The 20,274-nt window shown below is 41.4% G+C and overlaps 1 protein-coding gene across 1 annotated transcript; it reads right to left on the bottom strand.

Annotated features, from left to right (window-relative positions):
• Window positions 1-364: 364 nt before the first annotated feature.
• LOC148015347 (U-box domain-containing protein 13-like) lies at window positions 365-16,857 on the bottom strand. The gene is made up of 5 exons (XM_087665349.1): window positions 16,203-16,857; window positions 2,848-2,964; window positions 2,181-2,606; window positions 1,924-2,085; window positions 365-1,594 (listed from the first exon to the last, which is right to left on the bottom strand). The coding sequence occupies exons 1-5, from the start codon at window positions 16,578-16,580 to the stop codon at window positions 713-715; spliced, it is 1,965 nt and encodes a 654-aa protein (XP_087521475.1). The 5' UTR covers window positions 16,581-16,857; the 3' UTR covers window positions 365-712.
• Window positions 16,858-20,274: the final 3,417 nt, after the last annotated feature.

Below are 20,274 nucleotides of genomic sequence, written 5' to 3' on the forward strand. Positions count from 1 at the left end.
TTCTAATGAGAATAATCCTCTTTTACACCTCATACTCCTGCCATCTCATACTCTTGCCAAGCTGGTTAGAGTGTTTTTCTCTCACAAGAAAGTGAGTATAATGTGTAAGAGGATTGTTCTTTTCATTACTCATTCAATAATACAAGTCCTTTTGATCTCCACGGCTTCCTCTCCTTTCTCTCTCATCTTCCTATCTCTACTTCTAATGTTTCTCTCTCCTGGTGGAACAAACTCTCTCTCCTCTTCTGACTTTCTCCTCTCAAACTCCTTTACATTTTCTCTTACCAAGAACCATGCACATATCCATTTTCTCTTGCATTTGGAGGACAAATCAACTACAAAGAGGCCGGAGGGGGCACCCGGCTGAAATGCAAGTCACGCTCAAGCCAATTGTTGCACATTTTCATTACAGCAAAGTGGAAAATGTCCACAAAAGTTTTTGAGCATGTCAAAGTCAAGAGTGTGGGAACTTCGCACAAAGTCTTTGCACTTGGCACATACAGAATTATTCAAAGTCCCAAAGAATATCTATTGTGATAGCCTTTCACTCAACTTGGAGAAAAAGTGTGATATATTGGAAATCCTAAAAACCTATATGCAATGCTTTGAAGGTACCCTTTTTAAAAATTCTTCAAATCAACAATACACACTAAATGACTTTGATAACACCAACCTCAGGACCATACTACCATCTTTCACTCCACCAGCAGCCTCACGTCATTTTTGGTATAACCTTTTCCTGCTTGCATATGTGATCCAGCAGTGACGAAGCCTTCCGACGTGCTCTCGCTGTCCCATTCTTCACAAGCTCACTCAACGGAGCATGAGCTCCAAGCTGGCGAACTAGATATGTTTGTGCAACATCATTTATGCAGAGGGCTAAAAGCACAGCAGCTGCATTTTCCTTGTTTCGAGGGGACCCCGTTTTAATAAGTTCGAGTAACACAGAGACTGCAGATTCCTGACCTATAGCTATTCGTCCTTCTGGATGGGCAGCAAGAATTGCAAGAATTGCAAGGGCCTCATCCACCATCTCAGATGATGGGTCCCTCAGAAGCTGCATGAGAGGAGGCACAACAGCTGCCCTTACAGCCCTTGCTTTGTTTCCCTGATAAATAGACAAATTAAAAAGAGCTGTTGCAGCATCCTTTTTCCCTCTTAAAGTGCCCTCACATAGCAGGCTAACAAGTGCTGGAATCGCCCCAGAATCACCAATAGTTATCTTGTTCTCATCCACAACAGAAAGGCTGAAAAGGGTCGCAGCAGCATTCTCCCTGGCTTCCATCCTTCCAGTTTTAAGTACTTCTACAATAGGATCAATAGCTCCAGCTGTAACAATTGCTCCCTTGTTTCCTTCATGTATAGACAGATTGAGGAGTGCTGTTACAGCGTGCTCTTGTGTACGCTGATCTGGAGAGGAGAGGAGCCCAACCAAAATAGGGATAGCACCTGCCTCTGCAATGCAAACCCGGTTTTCTGCACTCCTTTTTGCTAAAAAGCGAAGTTCTCCTGCAGCAGCTCTCTGCACATCTGGTTGACCATGTGAAAGCTTTTGCAGTAACACCTCAATTGTTTGCCGGTCTCCTGATGGAATCTGACATAAAGTTGATAATTCAGAAAATCAATCAGCTTACAGTCAAGAACTCAGTGAGAAAAAAATATTTTAAACTCTCTGTATAGTTTCTTATGGATGAAAGGTTGCAATGTCAGATTGTGTTATCTGAGAGTATTCAATCAAAAATCCAGAACTGGTAACACATTTGCTCAATTGACCTGAACCAATTTGCCACGACAGATATACAACCAGTTTGCTTCTGAATCTTTATAGCTATATGTTCAGGATACAAAGCAATAAATCAAGCATCACCAAATGTTCCTATACCAACACTTGAAATGTTGAAAAGTTTCAGCAAAAACCAGCACCTTTTTTGGCAGTTCTATTCCATGAGTGTCGCACCATTGAGCAATCAAGCTTTTTAGCACATAATTGGGTGTCAGAATCAGATGTGGTAGGACTTGTTGGGTCTTTGGACAAGTTTTGTTTCCCGCATCTAGCCACTTCTGGATGCATGCACGCTCATATGTCTGCCAAAAACTGTCATATAAGTAAAGTACCGATTTCATTGAGACATATAGATATCAAAATACTTATTAAGAATATAATAATCAGAATAACAAACCTGACCAGTCGCCACAATGACTGGATCCTTCATAAGCTCTAATGAGATGGGACAACGAAAATCATCCGGAATAACAGGAGAACTCAGATTGTCTGCTTGCAAGCTCTTCTCATTATCAATCACATCCAGTAAAGAATTGTCTTTCAGGGCAAGGTCTTTTAGATGCCGCAACAAAAGAGACATCTGCTCATACTTCTCACCCATTTCGCCACTAGCAGGGATCATGAGACTTAAGGCACGGGTTTCTTGCTTGATTTCAGACAAAGTTTTGAGTTGCAGCTTTTCAGCAAGCCTTTCCAAAGCCATATTCCAAACTCCCTTATCACTGCCGTGTGATAGCACAAGGGTGAGATCATTGTACAAATCAACATCCTGGAAGTCGGCTCTTCCTTTAGCCCTTTTTAATTGAGCATGAACTAGCTCAGCCTACAATATGATAAAAGAAAACAACATTACAATTTTAGAAGGAGATCTTCACCAACATATGAAACATACCATCTACTTCTGTACAGGGCTTGTGTGATACACTGGGCAGGGAAAAAGGGGGCAATCATCCATGTGATGCATATTCAACTTGCTATATGTTGTATAAAGTTTGTAACCAACACAGATATTTAAGAACTCAAAAGTGCTACAATATAAACACTCTGAATCAACCACAACCTACCTGCTCTCGTACTTCATCAGAAATATCAAGCTGTCGATATGGCACATGATCTAATGCCTGTTCCAACTCTGCTGTAACTGACAAGAATCGATCTGTAACAGCTTCCCTTTCCAAGACCTCATATCGTGAAAAATATCAAAGTTGCAAGTTAGTACACTCTTGACTTGATTTGGTGCATGTAAAAGAATTGAATTACCAGACCACTAATCATGTGTGCATAGCTCTAGGACTAATCACTGAGACACTAATTGAATGTGGTAAACAAACCCAGTGCAGAATAATGATTTGGGTGGGTCCAAAAATGTATTAATTGCCAGTTTAATAGAAATGAATCGTAATAATACCCATAATCAGCATCTTTGACCTTAAAGGAAGTTGCAAATGGTTTAGATTGATGTTGTACTATTTTTATGTTTGGTGTTGGCATTTGTTTTGAAGTCTGCACATCCCTAAATGTTCTAATAGAAGACTCAGAACTCCAAAGGAGACTGTTTGATTCTTTAAGCAGAAAAGATTTCCAGTAAACCTGAGTTGCACTCACTCTTAAAGCCTCTCAAAATTTACGGCTTGACCATCTAATCCCAACGAACAACATAGTCTGGACTCTGTCCTACAATGGCAGAACATTGTCACCTGCTGATCATATTTTGTACTAGGATGGTCCATATAAATGGAAGGAAAGAGTGGTCAAAACTAATAACCCATATTCTCTATACATAATCAGCAGTGTAGCAAATCACAATATGCATTAAAGGACCTTTGCCAATGAGCTTCCTGTAAGGCTTTTAAACTTGGATTCCCAAATCTGGAAACAAGAAAACAATCGTGTTCAAGGGTTTGAGTTCCCATGGAAAAATGTCTAGGTTCAGGTTTCTAAATGTGACATGTCACAAGGCTAGTAGAGAGATTTGGGTTTACTTCTGGTCTACCCTGTTCACACAAGATCAAATTTCAACATATTTCACTCTCTTTCTCTACCTTTGAAGTTTGAGTTTTCCTGTCTGCTGAAGTTTAGTAAAACGTTTGAATTGATATCAAAACCCACAGCCCAGAAACCCCCAGTATCCACACCAAAACTTCTTACATTTTCTATCTTCTCACTTTGCACTAAGATGGAAGACATCACATAGCCCTTGGAACCAATAGTGGCTGAGCTAGAGCCTGCAATTCTCTAAATGAGTTCCAAGTGTTACTCATGCCCTAAATCTTGTTCCTTTCCCCTAACACCTTCACAAACTTGGTCGTCTAAAGTCTATCCGTGGCTCCACTCTCCATGACTCTATTCAATAGGCTGCTTTGCACACTATCCCCTTGATTCACTAGAGAATAGTCTAGAGAACCAGACCCCAATGGAGAACTTGAAATGGGTTCCAAGATTAGGCATTCTATTTTCCCCTTCTTATGTGCATTTTCAGAATGAGATACATCGTCATTGTTTGATCCCATCTCATTGTAAGATGACATACTTGCTAAGCAAAATAATGACCTTCAATTAGGTGCCTCAAGTCCACCAAGTCAAGGGATTTGATGGTATCCCGACAATGGAACCATGAAACCAACCTTCCTCGTCATAAAGGGTGTCGCTTAATCTTAGACAATGGACAACCTGTTGGCCCTAAAACTAACAACCCTTTCGGTATTTCTTTATATTTTATTGCAAACAGATGGAGGACAACTAAGATGCACCGATTTCCTCCGTGCTATTGGTCCTTCACCCTACTCCATGCAAGACAAATTTAGCCTCAAATTGAAATTGGTTGGCTAGCCTCTCGAATTTCCCTGAAATTCTTCAATTTCAGCTACTAGAATTCAAACCTCAAGCCTTCAATTTAGAGCATACATCCCAGTGCAACTGTCAAAACCCTAATTTCTGTTGTAAGTTAGGGTCTACAACAAAGATTGATTGAAATCTTTTCCTTTGATAACTCAAACTGCTGGAAAACGCTAAGAGGAGCTAAAAAATCACTAGAGAATGTGAGAGAATGTTCTGGAGAGATATTCCTAATTTTCTTCATGAAAATCATCTCCAATTTACTGCTGCCCTGATCAAGAGAGCCCAACCTGCAGTCACTGAAACCAGCCTTCCTCCTCGGATAGGGTGGTAAATCCCTGATTATAACTTAATTACAACAACAAATAATAAATGCAAATTTGAAAATACAAATTTACCTACTGATCTTGGACAATGCACACCCAATTGGCCCCAAAATTGGTGCCCCTTTCGGTATTTCTTTAGCTTTATTGAAAAAAACGTTGACTTATAATGGGATTCTCCCAATTCCTTTCAGTATGGTAACTCCCCTTGCTATCCAAAGTGACCAACAAGTCTTCAATCTATTTTGCCCCTTGATTCAGGCACTCAATTAGCCTTCACCCACTTCATAGACGATGGAAATGCCCCAAATTCAATGGTTGGCTAGTCCTCCACCTGAATTCAGCTGAAATTCACCTTTAGCCTTGTTGAATCCAAGTCTTGGAGCTTCCAATTTCTAGCACGCTTCCCAAAGCTGTTGTTAAACCGTAATTTCTGCTGCAAATTAGGGTTTACAGTAGAGAAATTTGCAATTTCTCAACCTCCAAGGGTCCAAATGCTAAAATCTTCGGGGCAAGACTGTGAAATGGCTGGGAGATGAGAGGGAAAGCTTTAGAGAGAGAAAAATTAGAGTTTTGTCGCGAAGAATGACTGAAAATCAGTCAAGTGCAGCTGCTGCCCTGCCACAACAGCATGTAGATGCAAAGAACTGAAGAAAATCAATCATTTACTGCTGCTGCCGTGCCTCAACAACCTGTAGATATTCTCTCCTGCTGTTGATTGGTCTTCTTTTGTCCCTGGCTGTCTCAAAAGGTCCTCCAATGGCTGCAAATCAGACCAGCAACCTCCCCTCCCTCTCTCTTGCAGGCTAAATTTATAGAAATGCACCTCTCCAGCCTCTAAAGACGTTTTTCAGTCTTACATGAGCATTTTTCACAAGTGACAGCCTTCCCAAATGGTTTTTTCAGTATTTTTCATAATTAAATATTAATTTTCAGCCTTAAAATACTAAAAATTAATCTAATAATTATTTCGGTGCCTTGAAATATAATCTAACTAGCCAATAATGTGACCTCATGGTAACATAGTGTCAACGCAGTACCTTGGATGCATGTTGAATACATCTGAGATACACTACATACGAGAGTTGTCCTTAACTGGAGGAGGGGAAGTGCTACCTTTCCTTTGAGCATCAAGCAATACTCCAAACCCTTGCTCTATTGAACCTGACGGAGCCCAAACTAAACTCTAACTGAAAAGCATCTAGGTAAAGCTGCAACAACTGAGGATGGTCTGCCAAGTCATCCTCTTCCATGCATTTGGCATCCATTGGTGAATAATTTTGAAATTTCACCAAGTATCTCCTGGAAACTTTACCTTTGACCTTTCTTTCCTTATGTGCCAAAATCTGCTCAGGTACCAAAATCTCATCTAGCTCCTCAACCTCAAGCTGAATTTCAGCAGACATATCCTTTGGTACATCACCATGAAAAGGCCTCAATAGACTGACATGAGAGGCATTGTGTATCCGCCAATGTGGAGGTAATTTCAGCCGATATGCCACATCGTTGATCTTCTCCAACACCTGGAAGTGCCCATAGTATCTCATACTCAACTTCGGATACAATCTTTCTCTTCCTTTCATCTTTTTCAGCCTTGCCTTTTCAAAACGCAGCAATAAATAATCACCCTCTGAAAATTGCAAAGCATTTCTGTGTCGATCAGTTGCCCTCTTTTGCTTTTCTTGCGATCTCTAAAGTGCATATTTTATCTTACATCCAAGTTTTCCACACAACGATCAGCCTCAAAGATCTTATCCTTAGTTTGCAGAATAGGTGGTACCTTCTTGCCACCTTCAACCACCTCAAATGGAGCTTTTGCCCGTAGAGCTATGCACTGTGTTGTTGTAAGAAAACTCAACCAAGGGCAAATATTGCTCCCACTATGTCTTGTGGTCTAAAACATAGCACCTCAAAAGATCTAACACTGTGGAATTTGCTTCCTCATACTGACCATCTGTCTGCGGATGAAAGGATGATGAGAATTTCAGCATGGTACCCATATTCTCAAACAAGCCCTTCCAAAATAAACTGGTCATTCGGGGGTCTCGATCACTAATTATCGACTCTGGCATACCATGATACTTAAAGATGTGCTGCAAAAACAATCGTGCCATATAATCAGCTTTTATTTTCTTCCTCACCGGAATGAAATGGGCTTGTTTGCTAAACCTGTAAATGATAGTCCATATCCCATCATTCCCTGTAGGTGTCTTAGGAAGCTCAAAAATAAAGTCCATTGCAATACTCTGCCAAGGCCTATCTAGAATAGGCAAGGGCTGCAATAAACCCGACATCTTTTGCCTATCGTACTTTACCTTCTAGCATACGATGCATGTCTTAACAAATTGTTCTACATCATGCCTCAAAACTGGCCAATAAAAGAAATGCTCCACAGCCTTGACCGTGGCATCAATACCTCTGTGTCGTGCATACGGCGCAACATGACTTTCAGTGATAACTCTAGGCCTTAACTGCTTTGTGACACACAGTCGTTCATGCATCATCAAAAATCCATCTCTTAGCGCAAAGTGTTTATGCCTTTGGTCATTGCAAAGCTGATCATAAACATTAGCAAAGTTCGAATCAGCAACATATTGCTCTTTTATGGCATCCAACTCAGTGTGATAAACCATGCTGACGGCTGAATTTATGGCTTACGTAACAGTGCATCAACCACAACATTCTTTTTACCATCAACATGTACAATCTAAAAATTAAACATAGAGAGAAAATTTGCCCATCTCATATGCTTCTATGACAACTTTATCTGCGTCAGAAAGTACCTCAAAGTTTGATGGTCTGTCTGCAATGTAAAATCAGCCCCCAACAAATAATATTTCCACGTAGACAGTACATGAATTACAGCCAAGAGCTCTTTCTCATACACCTGCAAATTCTTTTCTGCACCGTGGAGAATTCGGCTCTCATAAGCCACAACTCGATCGTCCTGCATAAGAACAGCCCCAATGCTGTTACCACATGCATCACATTGAACTATGAATTACTTCCTTAGATTGAGCAACACAAGCACGGGATCTGAAGTCATCTTTTCCTTCAACTTTTCAAATGCTGAAATTTCCATTGTTGTCCATCTAAATGGCACATCCTTCTTCTTCAAGGCATCCAATGGAGATGCAATTTCAGCAAACTTGCGTACATACTTCCTATAGTAAGAACATAAACCCAAGAAGCTGCAGATCTCATGCACATTTCTCAAAGGTGGCTATGCTCGTATTGCCTCAACCTTTGCAAGGTCCATGCGAATACCATCAGCCAATACAATATGCCCCAAAAAGTGGATTTCATGCAAGAAGATTTCACTTTTCTTGTCATTAATAACCAGCCTATGGTCACGCGGTTCATTGAACACAATGTCCAAGTGTTTTCTATGCTCTGTCTCGTTCTTTAAATAGGCAATCATGTCATCAAAGAAAGTTCCCACAAATCCTCTATGTGGCCTAAAGGTACGATCTATCATCCAATTAAAAGTGGCAGGAGCATTCGTAAGTCCAAAAGGCATAACAAGAAACTCATACAATCCAAAAGATCTCCTAAAAGCTGTCTTAGGCACATCTTCTGGTCTAATGCATATTTGATGATACCCACTTTTCAAATCTATACGGCTAAATGTGGCTGCCCCTTGCAATCTATCCATAACATCATCGATCCAAGGAATCGAAAAGTCATTCTTTATTGTGATCTTGTTCAAAGCACGATAATCAATGCACATTCGCCATGAACCATCCTTTTTCTGTACTAAAAGCATTGGAGAACAAAAAGGAGATGAGCTGGGCTGAATCACCCTTTAAAACAACTCATTTACCTAACTCATAATCTCCTCCTGTTGGGCTCAACCGACTCTGTAGGGTGGCTTATTAGGTGGGCTACTTCCAAGGATATGATCTATGCCATGATCTTCTGGCCTTTCAAGCGATAGCTGCCTTGGAAGTGACTGAGAGAAGCAATCAGCATATATTTTCAGAAATGATATGCGATCCTTCTCTAACTTAGACATGTTTTCAACATTCTGACTATCATCTTTATCCTTAGTAAAAACCAAGTACACTGAAAGATGATTTTTCATTACTTTAGAAATGACAGCTGCAGATACAACAGAGACAGATTCACCTTTCAACTTTACATCAAGTGTGAATACCTTTCCCTTATGTTGAATAGTGATCTTTTTTGCATGAGAATTAATCATTGCATACATACGGTGACACCACGGCATACCAAGCAATACATCACAACCCTCAAGTGGAGCAATAAAGAACTCTTCACTATCTACATATCCTTGTATGTGCAACCGAAGCCTTTCAATGAGCGGTGTGACAGGCTTTGCATGGCCTTTACATGCCATTCCAACTTTCCCCATGGATCCCATCTCATCCTCTCTGATACCTACACGGGCAGCAATGTCAACACAAATGAAGTTGACTCGTGCACCATTATCGAAGAAAATCAATGCATGTTGATCCCTAATTTTGCCCCATGCTCTACACAACTCAGTAGCATCATCATTGGGCTGATCACTAACAACATCGAGCACCAATCCCACTGATGTTTTAAGCTCCTTTCCTTTAGAATCTCCCTGATTTTCTAATTTTCCAGCTTGTTGCCTATTGGGACAGTCCCTTGCAATGTGACCATCATGTTCACAAATAAAACATTTATTTGCAGCCATCAATTTCCTACGTTGTGCCAATGTTTTCGAGCCCTTTCTTTGTTGTTTTGGCCTCTTTTCAAGCTGATTTTCAGATCTGCTCCTTCTCTCAGCCTTAAACAACTTTTAATTCGGCTTCTCCCCATTCTCTAGGAAGAGAAAAATCTTTCCCACGTAGCAAAGCATCGGTTGTAGCAGCAGTCTCTATAAGCTGAGACATGCTAGACACAGTGCATTTAATACAAAAATCTCCGATTCTTTTGGGTAGGCCACAAACATATTTTTCCACTTGCTCATGAAGGGGTACGGGGCGATAAGAAGTAATAGGCAACAATGCATCCCAAAACTTCTTTTAATATTGCTCCAAATTCTTACATTCCTTAGCATCCAGCTTATTCCAAGCTGGTATGATGTCCACCTCAAAGGTACTTGTCAACCAATTCGATGCAAACATTTGCTTAAATTGTACCCACGTTGATGGTGCTCTACCTTGTATCAAAAGAGTAGACCACCACTGTAATACATTCCCTTTCAAGAAAATGGCTGCCTTTCGAATCTTTGAGACTCAAAATTCACTTCTTTTCCACCCTCATCGTAGTCTTTTGCTACCGCTTTGGATGTCAAGTTGTCATACACTGGCTGCTGCAAAAAGGGTGCATTTGCTGAATCCACATCAAAACCAACGTGAAACAGAGCATTTGCATGACCAACATTCATTCCTTGAGCCCCATAAGCATTCGGGGGTGCAGATGCAGTACCAAACATGCTATTTTGTGCCCCAGGCATCAAGTCAATGCTGCCATACATAGGGTTTTGTATATTTCCAGTCATACCCAAATACATTAGGCCTTGCACTCCATGCATTGGTTGCTACATACCATAGGGATTTGTGCCATACATTCTCGTATGCGGTCCTTGTCCAACCATAGCATGAAAAATCGTGCTTCCGCCAAAATATCCTGACTACCCCATCATAGCCTACTCACCTGGCTGTCCAAGATCCATTGAATTGGCACTTCCGTGGACAGCCTTGCATTTGCATTCCTTGCCCCATCGGTACCAACTATTTTATTTCATTAGCATCTTTGGGAGCTTCAAATGAAGAGTTTGGCATTCTCTTCGGTGCATCTTGCTGTCCCGAAGGTGTATAGGACGTCTTCTTCTTCTTGCCTTTGCTGTCTTTCTTTGGAGCATTCAAAAATTGGGTAAATTGAGGATCCTTTGCCAATTCAACAAAGAGATTTACTGATGTCCTCATCCGATTCTTGAACTAGTCATCAAATTCCTCTTCACTTTCCTGGTCATCAGCCTCCTTATACCCTAAAGGCTGTGCATCTTACCCAACAACAACATTTACAGCTTATTGTATTGCATTTCCTTCATTCCCATGTGAACCTTCATATTGAGAGGCATCATCACTGCTTGAGTCCATCTCACTATATGAAGACATATTGCTGTAATTTCTCAACTAAGAGTAAAATCAGCACTAGCACAAAGCTTTGACTTGCGATCAGGCGCCTCGAGTCCACCAAATCAAGGGATTGAGTGGTGTCTCGGCAATGGAACAATGAAACCATCCTTCCTCCTCGGATAGGGTGGTAAATCCCTGATTACAACTTAATTACAGCAGCAAACAATAATTGCAATTTTGAAAATACAAATTTACCTACTGATCTTGGACAATGCACACCCGATTGGCCCCAAAATTGGTGATCCTTTCGGTATTTCTTTAGCTTTATTGAAGAAAATGTTGACTTACAATGGGATTCTCCCAAACCCTTTCGGTATTTCGACTCCCCTTGCTGTCCAAAGTGACCAGCAGGTCTTCAATCTATTTTGACACTTGATTCAAGCACTCAATTGGCCTTCACCGATTTCATAGACGAAGATGCCCAAAATTCAATGGTTGGCTAGTCAGTCCTCCACCTAAATTCAGTTGAAAGTCACCTTTAGCCTTGTTGAATCCAAGTCTTGGAGCTTTCAATTTCTAGCACGCTTCCCAAAGCTATTGCTAAACCCTAATTCCTGCTACAAATTAGGGTTTACAACAGAGAAATTTGCAATTTCTCAACCTCCAAGGGTCCAAATGCTGAAATCTTCAGAGCAAGGCTATAAAATGGCTGGGCGATGAGAGGGAAAGCTGTAGAGAGAGAAAATTCAGACTTTTGTCACAAAGAATGACTGAAAATCAGTCAAGTGCAGCTGTTGCCCTGCCACAACAGCATGTAGATACAAAGAACTGAAGAAAATCAGTCATTTACTATTTTTGGACCCCAGAATCTGTTCGCGTCATTATCTTCGTTTTTGCACGAGGATTAATCCTCTGGTCTGTGCCGAGGTCAAATTTTGAACCGAGGATGGAGAATTTTAGACCGAAAGGTTTAAACAGGAAAATTGTTACATGTATGCCATGTGTCACAATTTGGGCATAAATTCCCAAAAGAGAGAGAGAGAGGGCAGCATAAAAACGAGTTTCAATGCATGGGGGGCTCATTTTGGTGAAAGGGAGATAGATTGCTGCAGATGGAGAGCTCTTGAGAGCTGGTCTACCTTGTCTATGATGCACAGAGGGCTGAGCTTGCTTCCTACTCTCTCTCTCTCTCCCTGACCATACGGTTTTGCTGCAGAATCAAGGGCTTTTCTTCTGATTCAGGTACAACTGTGTGGAATATGCTATTTTTGCATGAGGCAAGAGCCTCCTTTCTCCAGGAACAGGGGCAGTTGTTTGCAGTTCCCAAAGGGACATGTGAGGGTGGTAACCTCACCAAGCAAGTGCCTGAAACAGCATTAAACCAGAACTGATTTTGGACTGTTCAGAGGGTATTTCAGAGCCCAATTGATGTCAGAATCAAGGGGCACTTGTCCCAGATGATGCAGGACAGTGCAGGAATAGTATGAGCTGGAAACAGGTCTCAGAACAGGCCCGAACCAGTAATTATAGTGGGCAGAACAGTACAGGGAACAATATGTGTTGTAAACAGGTCTCAGAACAGGTCTGAACCAGTAATTACAGCAGACTGAAATGGTCAATTCTGCACTCCAACCAGAAGATTCAGTCTTGGGCAGAGTTTCCCCTCTTGGTCGGCTTGTTTTGGGCCAATAATTGTACTGTTATGCTGCCAAATTTCACCCAGAATAGGTGAAAGACAGCCCATTGTATTTTCCCTCCTTTTAAAAATAAAGAAATACCGCAAGGGGCGCCTAACTTAGGGGCCAACAAGGTGTCTATGTCACAACAAGAGAACTCTAGCTTCCTGTATGTCTTCTTGATTCTGTGTCTTTAAGTTCAAGTAAAGTGGGCGACTGTTAATTGGGTGAAAGCATTTATATATTTTGGTTGTACACTACCGTCCTTCCCAATGAACAGGCCGGTTTCATCAACTGTTGTCCAACCCTCTATTGTTGCGTCACGTTGCATAATTCTTCAACAAGTACATTAGTGCATTCACCAATTCGAATCCTCCAACCTGCTGTGTTTTAGTTTCCAGCCTGTTGCCCTTCCATTTCCAGCATCATTTCTTTGACTAGTGATTACAGCCCTCAAGATCTATCTCCAATGGATATCATACTCCAACTACTCCCTCATCCTACTCCCACAAGAGTCAACTGTTGGACAGCTCCACATTTGAGCACGTTGTACACTCTTTCCTTCATTTAGAGTATTCATTCATTCACTTCAAAGTTCTCTTTCTCCTCTGTTTGTGCTTTGCATCTTGTGTTTGAGTTCTCTATGTTTCAATCATGGTTGTAACATGTGATGCCAACCAACTCCATAAACCAAAGTGCCTTCACCAAAAATATATGCAAGTCTCTCAAAATTGTTGACGAACTACTTGGGGGCCATGTCCCTTTCGCTAACAAGGCAAGGGAGAGATTGTGAGTGCACATTATAGAAGCAAGAAAGAAACACAAAGAGAGAAGAAAAAAGCAAATGAGACTCCAAGAAACAAAACTCAAGTCTGAGTGAAATGAACAGAAGGCCGAACACGAGTCCCTACAAGTTTCCCTTGTGCTAGGGTACCAATCTACAAAAGGTAGGAAAGTCAAGACTCCAGACGGAGAAATCCGACTAAGAGGAGAGAGGAGAGAGAAATTATGGTGGTTGGAGCGGCACATGGCAACTACAACGCATGGGAGAGGTGAGCAAAGGCTGCTCGCAACGTGGAGGATGATGAGCCGACTGCAGTGCCACCTTGATGAGAAAGTGCCAACAGCTGAGAAGGCACACGAAAACTGGATGACTGGCCTGCTCCCACTAAGAGGCGTCTGCTCCCCATGAATCCATGAAGATGTCTGAAATGTCCACCCAGCAGTTGGAAATGTGACACCTAGCCTGGGAGAGTCGGTGATGAGCAGTAGAAAGACATTGCCTGCTGTAAGAGAGGGCCAAGAAGCCTGCACAACCTGCTGGAAAGGGCAGAGATGAGCAAAGGCTGCATGCAATGTGGAGGATGATAACTGCTCTATAAATAGGGAGGAGCAGAAGGAACTGACTAAGAGTAGCCAAAAGAGGCCAACTGCATGCATAAAGTGCCACCCTTGATGAGAAAGTGCCAACAGCTAAAAAGGCATAATGACTGGCCAACTGGTCTGCTCCCACAAAAATGTGACACCCGGCCTGGGAAAGTCCAAAAAAGCAGCAGAAAGATGCTGCCTGCTGTAGGAGAGGGCCAAGAAGACTGCACAACCCGCTGAAAAGGGCAGAGACTGCAATGGCCAAGGCAAAGAAACCCTAAACTGCACCTGATGTGCCTATGGTGAAGGTTACTGTCACATGAGAAAGACTGACAGACAAAAATGCTGTCAGAGCTCTGGCTGAGGCTCACAAACAGGAGATTAAAATGGGAGAAGACAGAGAAATAAATGTATGCTAAATATCCCTCACAATTGGATCACACCATCACAATTACATTTCCATTCTTTTAAATTGTTACTTCCATTTTTCTGAGAGTGAGCATGCAGCTCAAAGATGCGAATTTTTTTACATCTTGGCATGATTTGTCAGTCGGCAATCAAAAAATAGTCATCTAAATTTAGCTGCATGTGCTGCTTTCATGTGTCATACCACCATCAAAGTTTGATGAGCAATGTAAGCATTTTGATAGCTGTGTGTATGCGTGTGTATCAGACTGTTGAAAGCTTTCAAGAAGTAGATTTTCATGGTGCAATCAATCTTGTTTAAACCTTTCAGCCTCCTTTTAAAGCAATCATCTTCAGCTTGGGCATACATTATCTTTATACTTCCACAAGAAACAAGTCTGTCTGCATGTGTGTATACAGATACACAAACTTTCAGTATTATCTACTATATGTCCACTACTAACAGAGATGTCTCTGAACATGTATACAAAAAGGGTAGGCAAGAGAGGAGGTTGGGGGGGAGGGGGGACAACAGAGGGATTCGTTTTGTTGTTGGGGAGGAACAGAGAGACAGGAGCAAGCAAGAGAAGGTACATGGTGCACATGAACGCATGTACACAAATCATTGTAAACACAAAGAACACACACACACACACACACACACACAAAAAAAAGAACATTGGGCGTTAATGTGGCAATACATGTCATAACACATATGCATTTTGTCATGTACAGTTGTACAGTGCAGTATTTGACTGCCTATTGTTAACGAGAAAATATGTTGCCAAAATTCACACTATACAGACAAAAAGTTATGTCCCTGAAGACCTCAATCCTGAATGTACCTTGTAATCCCTATTTCAAACAGCCTGTCTCAAACAAAAATAGTAATGCAGAAATAGATCACTCATACTAAAAATGGTTCACCTGTGATTCATCTCTACAAATGTTCGGAGCATTGCTTGTATTTGGCACTGTTCCCAGAGTCTGTTTGTTATCCTTTGCAATCAGCGCGATAACTTAAGATTTGTCACTCAGCCTTCAAAGTAACAGATGAATTATCAGCCTACTTTTTAGCAGTCCTTGTAGCCCCCAAAGCCTAGCAATACAACGGTGTTCTCTACCATTGCAAACTCTAGCCTTACAAATCTTTAAGAAGTCCTTACTTCATGAAGCTGAGATGGAAGTAGAAAGCATAACCCAACTGATTAACATGTCCGCTGCATCTACATACCCCCCTGTTGTTGCAAAATGTGTGTACTATCTCTACGTGTATGGATGGCTGAGTCGTTAACTGGCTTCCTTAAGGCAGTGAGTAAGCCAATAAGTGCTCAAGAAGATGACCCACAAGTTGGAAAAATCTCTCCTTCAATCGAAAACTTGTGATGAGACAGAGGGATCCGATCACGCTCAACTGTAGCTTTTGACGATGTGAAATTTGTTCATTCACAAAGAATGAGTCCAAAGTATGTTAGTTAACTTCTACGTCTGAGACCGTTTCATTTATTCACACCACCGATTCTCTTCCTCTCCCCCACTTCATAGTTTCAATATTCCTCTCCCACAATGCTACTCGCCCACTATGCAAACAGTTAACCTTGCTAGCTACTACTATTCCTGCTAGCTTTTCAAATGGTAAGCAAAACCTCCATAATCAATCAGCCCCACATACTTCGGACACAGTCTAAATATGATCATGCCTAGATGCTCAAGGAATCCAAAGATAAGACAGCATTACCAAATAAATTTTGCTGTCAATATGGCATGTCCGCAGCAAATCGCGAGCAGTAAGCAGCACTTGTTCCAGAGATCGGAAGCCATCAACAGCTTGCTCCGGGAGGACCTTCTTGAACTCCTTGACCTCCTCAAACAGGGGACCGAGCAATTTCACCCTCCTGGTCAGGTTCGCACACTCAGTCTTAAACACCTTCCTGTACTCGCCAATCAGCGAGATTTCGTTCACAAGGTCAATGAGGCGCTGCACTAGGGTTTGCAGCGGCGGCGAGGGATCCTCGGCATCACTGAGCGAGTCAGGGAACGCGCGACCAGGGAGGCAGGGAAGGTCACCGGCGGGGAAGAGGTCGCCGTGCTTGGCTTCTGGCTGGGGGAGATCCATGAGGGACGTGGGGGTGTGTTATCCGGCGGCCATGGAGCCCGGGGGGGCTGGTGGGTAGATTGGATTGTTGATGGGTAGAATTTGTGCTCTGGGTCGACAGGGGAGGGGTTAAAATGAGAAGGAGGGCGACGGGAACAGACAGACAGACGGACGGACACAGAGAGAGAGAGAGAGAGAGAGAGAGAGCAGGTCACCTGTCTACCTAAAGGGGGGGAGGGGAGGCAGGTTCGGCTTGGCTGGTGCAAGAAAAGTCCACCTGCCTCCTTCACACGACATGCGGGAAATCCATTGTCATTTCCTTTGTTTTCTCTCTGACCTTTTCAAATAACAATAATAATAATAATAACAATAACAATAATATCATTATTATTATTATACCAAAATCCTTGTTTTAAGCCACGTGAGTGCATCATTCCTCTCTCTCTCTCTCTCTCTCTCTCTCTCTCTCTCTCTCTCTCTCTCTCGACATGAATCCGTCAGCTTCCTTTGCCTCTCGCACCAAATCTAAGTTTGGGGCAGATGCTTTGAACTTGCCTGAACTTTGCTAAGAGCCTACTCCAACTATGGGGCATATGATGAGATTCAAATCCATCATGCAAACTCATGGCTCTTAGGAAGATGTAGTGAGTGACCTAATATTAGGATGTAGATGCATTAGCACATGATGCCCAAAGGCAACCAAGTGAAGGCCTACGAGGGGCTTGAACTGATGGGTCAATCTAATGTGTTGTCATTGTGGTGCATCGCACAAGGTTGCTAATCAACAAGGTAAAGCAAACACCTTTACACGTGGTGAAAAACACACAGAATATAATCTCACTCAATTGGCTATGGCTTATCATGTGCTCGCCCCTTGCTAGGCTAAAGGAGGCAATGTTTAGTAGTTGCTACAAATATCTCTCCACAAAAGCAGCGCTGTCCAAATGCCATAGGATACACGGGCTTAAAGAATCAGGTGGTCTCCAAGACTACCTTATAGCAAAATGTTGAGGCCTCACCCAAAAGGATCAACCTAAGGGTCACATACTTCTATGATTGGTCTAAAAGCAATCTAATGCCCATCTAAGAAGGGTCACTTCGCAACCGATCAAAGATAAGAATAGCCAACCCTACATTGGAATGAGGGGGAGCTAAGTGTCAACCCCTCTCTCAATGCATAGTCGCACATTCAACCCCTAAAATAGTGTTAACTCAGGTTTTTAGCCTACCACTTATGTAGTCACGATCCATCAACTCTATTCTTAAAGAATTATGTAGAAAGCCACCCAACTTATTGGTCCACCCATCCTTAAGATATACGGTTGTCAAGACTACCATTCACCTATTTTCCACCCAATGCACCCAACATCTTTAATTTTCTAAATGAGCACCCAATGTGAAAACTTCATTAAGTAGTCCATTACACTAGGTTCATTGGGTATCATTTGGGCATGTACACAAAAGCAATTGAAAACATTCCTTTTAGATATAGTTTTTTGAAAACAACTTGTGTAGCTTGTACTACTTATCCCTTTGCGACAAATATCCAATTACTAGTTATCCCAACCTTTCTTATGTTCCACCCTACCCTCATCTAGAATCATGCCTTTCAATACTCATACATCAATCTCACTAAAGATTTCTCCATCTTAGGACTGGCCATGCGGATTACCTACACGACCAGAGCCCCATTGGTTTCCATACCACCGTAGAAGGGAACCGTCCTTCAGTGGATGACCTCTTGCCTTAGGCATCAATCTCAACACTCAAGGCAATTACATTTTCAACTCAAGGTGATGGAGCCCTAGCAAGGATCTCAAGGTGGTGTGTCATTGAATCATTCATATACGATTACAATGCATGAACTTCGTAGCAACTAGTCAACTGTAACAAGCAACTAAGAACAACCAACCCAAATCTAAAACAGTCCTTCAAATTTATCCCTCTTCAAGATAAAAAAAACTTCAAGATTCCGATCATTGTACATCATTGTATTCTCACAAACACCAAGTGCTAATCAAGACATGTCCCTCACATAAGTACACACTTCACCAACCTTGAGTTATCTCCTTGAAGGGTCTCAAAGTTGTTGTTGAAGTTTCCCTTTGTCTAAGTCTCATTTTTTAAGTTAGGATGCATGTATGGTAAGGATCCTTGTCTTTTTTTCTCTCAATGGTTATCCTAAGTAGTTTGCATTGTATCTTTTAACTTCAATTCCCTACTCATGTGTGGTCCTTGTCCTTATGTCCATGACTCCTCTTCTCCCCTCTTAATTTCATGGAGCTATCTAAGATTATCCTAGGTATTTAAATAAGATTTGCACTCTTATAGGGTCATGAGAACAATACCATCTTACCGACTCCACATGTTCTTAAGTTATTAACAACTTGCATAATACTTGACCCATTTATCTTTGCTAAGCTCCTCAAGAAATGCTTGTAGTGATCTCTTACACTTGGCTAGATATCTACCCCTATCTCCCAATGTCTCATAGGGGTTAGCTACATAATTGATTTAACTTGTTTCAAGGTACCCTCGAGTTTGCATGTACTCATAATTACTTACTCACCTTCTTCTCTCCCCTTTAGGATTGCTAATGACCTTCTCTCCCCTAGAGTGTCAGAGGTTCCCCTTAGCTTTAAAGCCTATATAATGATGTCAAATCTTCTAGATATTCCTTTTCTTTTTCCTTATGGCTACTTAAGTGAAATATGGTAGATATTAAGGCCATTCATAACATCTAATTGATTATAGACCTTTGATTGCTATTATCTATCCTTCCCACTTATGAGCTTAAGATATTAGTAATCCCTTGAGATTTACTTTTTAAAAAAATTATTACATTATTGCACATCCATGTCAATCTTAGGTTATTACTAGGTCTATTGTCCATGATAGGTCTAAAGTCCTTTAACATTCATTAGACCCTTATGATCATTGTTAAGGTAAATTTCATTGCTTGGCTATCATGCCATGGTCATCTCTATGATCTAAGACATTGTTACCATCTCACAATCAAGCAAGAGTACCTTATTTGTTTTACCTTAACTAAGGGTCCAACTAAAACGATGAAAAAACTAATTCTACAACTTGTTAAATAGCTCTTGGAACCTTGGCTTAGAAATTGTCTAAATGATCGTATTAGAGAGGGTGGATGACTTCCTCGTAAGTTTGTTTGGACATTGCTCTTGGTGCACATGTTACCTTTGCATTCATTAGCTTAGACACATATGGTCTTATAGTCTCATTGTCTTCCCATGAACTTATTAACTATCACCATCCACTTGTGACGACAAGAGAATGTTTTAAGAGTGATGATGATGATGGCAATATATGTATATCTAAGTACACACACACACACACACACTCTCTCTCTCTCTCTCTCTCTCTCTCTCTCTCTCTACACCTACCTCACTCTTATTCATGCCACAAAAGCTACAACCAAACCCTATCAAAACAAAACAAGACTAGACCTACCAAATGCTTTAAACATCATAAGAAGTGCCAAGTGGAAGTGCAATAAGGTGTGCTCACAAAAGACGTTTTTAAGAGCCAAGCATTACAACCTTTGACCTCAATGCATTGCACTTGTGTCATATCTTGCAAGGGATTCTATGTCACATTATAACCAAATTGAACCAATGCCAATGTTTTAGATTTCCAAAACTCTCTCTTACAAAGTCTAGAGGCTCTTTTATAAATTTAGTAGCTTGCT

The sequence above is a fragment of the Lygodium microphyllum genome, chromosome 24 (genome assembly GCF_053477565.2).
Source record: "Lygodium microphyllum isolate KBCC chromosome 24, Lygodium_microphyllum_v1.1.10, whole genome shotgun sequence".
Lineage (NCBI taxonomy): Eukaryota > Viridiplantae > Streptophyta > Polypodiopsida > Schizaeales > Lygodiaceae > Lygodium > Lygodium microphyllum.